The sequence below is a fragment of the Polyodon spathula genome, chromosome 21, assembly GCF_017654505.1.
Source record: "Polyodon spathula isolate WHYD16114869_AA chromosome 21, ASM1765450v1, whole genome shotgun sequence".
Lineage (NCBI taxonomy): Eukaryota > Metazoa > Chordata > Actinopteri > Acipenseriformes > Polyodontidae > Polyodon > Polyodon spathula.
The window spans coordinates 26,501,711-26,507,339 of record NC_054554.1 but is presented as its reverse complement, the minus strand read 5'-3'; the positions used below and the strand labels follow the sequence as shown (position 1 = coordinate 26,507,339).

The window sequence follows — 5,629 nt, the reverse complement described above, 5'->3', positions numbered from 1 at the left end:
TGCAGTGGCCTGTCTTTCTGCATTATATTTTTGTTTGCTAGAAATCCTGCGGTTCTTTGCAGTGACAGTGTAAGAATTGCTGGAGTGAAGGTAAGCATGTAGTTTATCAAATCTGATTCGTCCAGAGGTACTTTGCTTATTAGTTTAACAGCATGTTTGGAATCACTCCTGGGTCATTCGATCACAGAGCTGACTAACATTTGTATGTTTCTTCAGTTTTGGAAAACGTTTTTCTCTTATTCGAACCCAGCAACACCGATACCAATTCGTTGCATGTATTATTTTAATTTTGAAAATGGATCAGGGTAGCAAAGCGTCTAAGATCCCAGTGATTTAGGGTCAAATCTCTTTCATTCCTAAGGCGCTCGCAATGAGAACTGGTTAAGGGCAGTTCATTAGCTGGGCTCATTCTTTTCAAGCACAATAGGAGGCATTTATTAAGGTGGAAGCACACTGCTTACCAGAAAGAGGGCTGAAAAAACTGAATCTGACACACAGCACAGAAAGTGGTATTAGGTTCCAGAAGCAACATCAACTTTTCATTGTATAGTTGTATTTAAAATGCCTGCATATGAACACAAATATCACAAAACAATTGATAAAAAAATGATTAGAACCAAGTGTCCTATTACCACCCCTAAAAAGACTTTTGCCAGTAGTTTAACATCAAGGCTGAAGAAATACTTCTATTTGATTGACTTGAGGTTTAGAGAAAGTGAATTGAGTTGTTATATTACAAATGTGTTTGTGGAATCAGTTGGCTTAGTGCCAGTAAAAACTCTACTGATAGAAACATCTGCTAAAAAAAAATAAGAGGAGCAGGAATAGTGTTGCCAGTGCTTATTAAAAAAAAAAAAAAAAAAAAAAAACTTTAAAATCTTGGTTAAGAAAATTAATATAATCAAGATGCAATGTTGAAGAGTATTCTTGCATTATCTTTTATTACACACAAACACACACACACACACACACACACATTATTATTATCTATATATATATATATATATTATATATATATAATATATATATATATATCCCAAAACAAGAACAGATGTAAACATGAAAGAAGAGGAATGTTTAAAGTCAATGTTAAAAAGTTGGAGGCAGTCAAGGCTACTTGTAATAATTTTGGTTTCACCCTGGCACCAAGATAAATAACAGTTGGGCCTCGATTGCAATTATTTTAATTGATATGCATGTGATCCAGCATGCCTACCTTGGTGCTTTTGTTGTTATTCTAGTGTAAATGTTAAAGCTATAGCAACATTTGGGATTGCTTTCACAGGCCCATGTTAGGGCTGATCTTGGGCTCCCTAATGTTAGGTAAAGTAGTCCAAGACCAGTGCTTATTGAGGTCGGTGAAATGAGCTGTTCGTGTTTGAATCAAACAATCTATATCCCATCTGGATAAGACAGCTGGATTATTTTTTAGGGAATTTCATAGCAGATCAACCACATTCCTGGTATTATTTTTTTTGTTGTTTTTTTACAAAGCAGGTCATATTTTAATACTAGTAAAATAATAATCAACATGTAGTACTTTACTCTCATTTTCATTTTATTTATTTATACGATTCCAACATATTTACATTATTGCAATTCCTTAAAACACAAAACTATTTTCAATTTATGTCGTTCAAGTGTCAGTTTCCACAACGCCGCGTCACTTCCCCTGGTAACGTGAAACTCCACAGAGCCATCAGTTCGTAGTACCGAAGCACTTCAAGAACAGTTGAAAAGTTTTCGAGAGGCAAACGGATTTGCTTTAAAGTACCAGTAAATATGATTTGGATAGTATTGTGAACTCGCAAACATCGGAATACAGCAGCTAACAGCAATGTTAGAGGAACAAAAATATAACAATTTGATTGGATGAATTAGTATTTAAAAACTTTTTGCCTAAAAAGAAGTTAGCTGCAAGTAACACCGAATTGCAAGTTTTCGATCTAGTGCATTTTTGGAAGCGTGAGATAAGTTTTAGTACAACTGCCCTTAAAGCAAGACTATACGCAGGCTGCTGTATATATGTATATCTAAAACGGATGTGTTTTTTTTTTTTTTTTTTTAAATAACTGAAAAATGAATTCTGGAAGGAAAAATGAGCCGTACCAACAAAACATTATGGGTGTTTTTTTGGAAGATGTGATGATGCATCGTTTTCTTTAGGACTGTCTGGACTTGGGAAGCAATGCATATAAACATGGGATTATGCCTAGGTTCCGAAGTGACAGAAGAAGGGAAGAAAGCGAAGATAAACAGTGAGAAAATAGATCGGGAGTTGTATGAATACGCGAAACAGGAGCTCAATGTGGTTAAAATCCTAATGCTGGGTGAGTTCAAATACTGTAGCACATTTTTTGTTTGTTTGTTAATATTAGCATGCTTGCACTTGCAGATGCAGCTATTGTTGTGGTCGGAATACCTGTACCTTAACATTTTATATAATAGACTACACCTGGAATTGTGCCAGTGAAATGTAAAACTACGAGGAGTTACCTCTGCTTGAGGCGTCTGGGCTTGGTTTTGAAATGGGTTGGGTTACACTTATAGACAATTCCAAATGACTGGAAACGTTGGTGTTTGTATTGGTAATTATACTACTGTATACAGCAGGATATATGTTGAAATGGAATTGTGGTACACGGTCAAGTCATTGACTTCCTGCCAACCGATACGATGTTTCTAAAGAAAATAGTGTATTGGTATCCTGGGGATGAACAAAACAGTTTAAGTTCTGTGTTTTTTTATTTCTTAAACACGGTCTATCTAGCATTTAGCCTGACATAAGTAGAAGTCTTGAAGTAGAAATATTAACATGTTTAAATTCTGAAGACTACACCTTTATTCGCATTTGAAACGTGCCATTCAGAGTGTGCATATCAGAGACTTGCTTGTGTTCCCCTGTTGTTGTGTGTTTAGGTGCTGCTGAAAGTGGGAAGAGCACACTGGTCAAGCAGATGAAAATCATTCACAGCCATGGATTCACCAAGCAAGAACTCATCAGCTTCAAGGTACAGTGATCGGAGAGAAGAGCTGCAGTGATAGTGGGAACTAAACTGGGTTCAGTTTTGTATGCTGAGGAATGGGGATTGTGTGATGTGCAACAAATCTGTACAGATAAAACTCCACACTGTGGTGACTGTATACCTGTATACAGACAGTAACAGCTTGAACTCGGGAGGTCATGCAGACCAGAGCTTGTAAATCACAGATTACACAAGCTGTGTATATGAATCATACTGTTGCTGAGCCACCTGTTCTTACCTGCGCACACCTTATAGCACAGGAATGCTCATATCAGAAGCAAGGTGTACAGTGATTTTAAAGGGACCTGTGCTCACGTTGAAAGGGTTTATTTCGCCACACATTCCTCGTAACTTCTACACTAAATGGTAGTTGGTAAGTAAGAAACAAGCTAACCTGTCATCTCCTAAAAATACTTTAGTTTGTCATTTTGAGTTTCGTGTTCCCTGGAAGCCTGAAGCACTTGGCCACTCCCAGATGATCAGGGTATGATTATCCACTGTGCACAGCGACTTGGCAAGCTTGGCTGTGGGAGCGTTGCTGGAGCAGAGCTGGCGATTGGAGGTTGCACCATGATGTAAAAGCAACATCCATACTGAGTATTTTAATCATATAGAGATCAACAATGACTTTTTGAAAGTATTGTTTTAAAAATAACTTTTACGTTCCTCAAATCAAGAAATGCCTAAATGGGAAAACAGACGCCTTGACCCTAAGTAAAGACCACTGGTTTAGTTTAGTACAGTTTTTAACTTCAGATAAAAAGACGTGCAAGTTAAAAACAGATTTGCTCTACAATTGCTATATACTGTATCTGTGGCGTTGATCACCCATGATGAATTGAACTTGCGCTGTTATGTGCATTGCTGAATATAATTTATTGTATTTACAATGGCCCGATGACCAGCTTCTCATGCTCTGATGTGGGACGGCCCCTGAGTCTTTGACCCAGACTTGGCCCCCAGTAAGATCCCCTTAGTGAGACTCTGATCAAATAGTCATAATAGAATTAGAATTGGTAGATTGCAACTGTGATGCATTAGAGAGATTGTGGGACATTGCCTCAGGGCTGTGATGTCACTGAAAGGGTTAACAAATGTTGTTGCAGGTGCAGCATTGAAACCTCGGGCTTGCAGTGTTTGTTCTGGATTTTTCCGCTTGGACTGCAACTCTTGACATGCCTGAAAGGCTAGAATTCATACAAAGTTAATTATTTTTGGAAAGAGGCACGGATTCCAGTTGTGTTCAGCGAGTCCAAAGGTTTCTCCGCACTCCCTGTGGATTCCCACTGGAATGTGTTTCATTGTTAAGAGGGGTCTAGTGCTTCAGACCCTCAGTTAGGTTCTACCCTTGTTTTCTGTTCAAATAGAGGCAACTTTTAAACTACAAGAAGCTAAGTAGTTTACTTTAGAATTGTGAGTGTGCCTTTTACATGGATAATTAATTTACAGTACCTCAGAGATTGTTTTATTGGTTACTTACAGTACCTATTAAAAGACATACAGCACAACGAATCAGCTATTTAAGTGCTATTAACTATGCTAGTCTCAAACTTTTGATACACTTAAAGGCAATGAGTAAATGCATGTGTCATGTGTGAAAGCCCCATATGAGGACTTACTAAGTGTTGGTAGGAATCACAGATGTGACCCCATCACTGTGAGTTTTAAGGACTGATTGATTCCAGAAGTGCAGGGTACCAGTCTTGGCCGTCGCTATTGTCAAAACCATTAAAATAGGCTTGCTGGCTAATACAGTACTTTAAAAGCCAAACATTAGCTTCCATGATCCAAAATAAAAAAATAAATAAAAGCCATAAAAATAAAACAAAAATCTTTTCACAAAGTTTACAGTGGACACATGGCTCTGTGTATGGAGTTATTCTACACAGCATTACAGTGTGTGTTTTGGCACAGTTTTTCCTTGTAAATAAATTCTTTGGCGATGTCCTTGGGAGAAGATCGCGCTTGTGCCAATTCTAGGCTAAAAACAACAATTTGTAGACAAAGGTATACTCTGTCTGCCTGTTCAGGTTTGTTAATATAATTAAAACAAACACAGATGACTGGTGACACTGGTGAATTTGAATATCTGGATGCATTTGCACTTTTAACTAATAGGGTCACTTTTCTGAGGACCCATTTGTGAACTCCAGGCACGTGACAGTGTGCTGGACTGTGTGAAGCAGCTTGTCTCGCATGTCCTCGGCAGCATCGTGAAAGTGCAGGTGTACAGAATTGCTTAACGTCTTGCAGGGTGAGGCAAGTGGATATTTAACTGAATCTGAGGACTGGTTTTACAGCATTCCAGTTCTAGAGATTCTTCAGAAAACATAATTTCCTGTTTGTTCACGTATTGTAATCCTGTGAGCCACAGATCCATTTGCAAGGTCGTTGTGGCAAAGAATTTAATTATTTTTCTTTTAAGCCTTGTAAAAAACAAGTTTCACCAAAGGATTTTCTGCACTAAGGAGGGACTGAGGGAGGTTAAAACTCTAAAACTAAAAATCTCTAAAAATCATGCATTTCATCTTATGGAACTTTAGCTGTCTGGCCATTCTGGTTTTTAAGAAGCAGACTTGTTAACAGTGATACAAGGTAGTTTT

At 37.8% G+C, this 5,629-nt stretch overlaps 1 protein-coding gene across 1 annotated transcript in view; it reads left to right on the top strand.

Moving 5' to 3' along the window:
- Positions 1 to 1,695: 1,695 nt before the first annotated feature.
- LOC121296253 (guanine nucleotide-binding protein G(o) subunit alpha-like) overlaps positions 1,696 to 5,629 on the top strand; it is a 38,227-nt gene continuing 34,293 nt past the window's right edge. The window contains exons 1-2 of the mRNA XM_041221592.1: positions 1,696 to 2,330; positions 2,920 to 3,011. Of these exons, the coding sequence (XP_041077526.1) occupies positions 2,189 to 2,330; positions 2,920 to 3,011 (234 nt within the window). The 5' untranslated portion in view covers positions 1,696 to 2,188. The remainder of the gene's footprint in view (positions 2,331 to 2,919; positions 3,012 to 5,629) is intronic.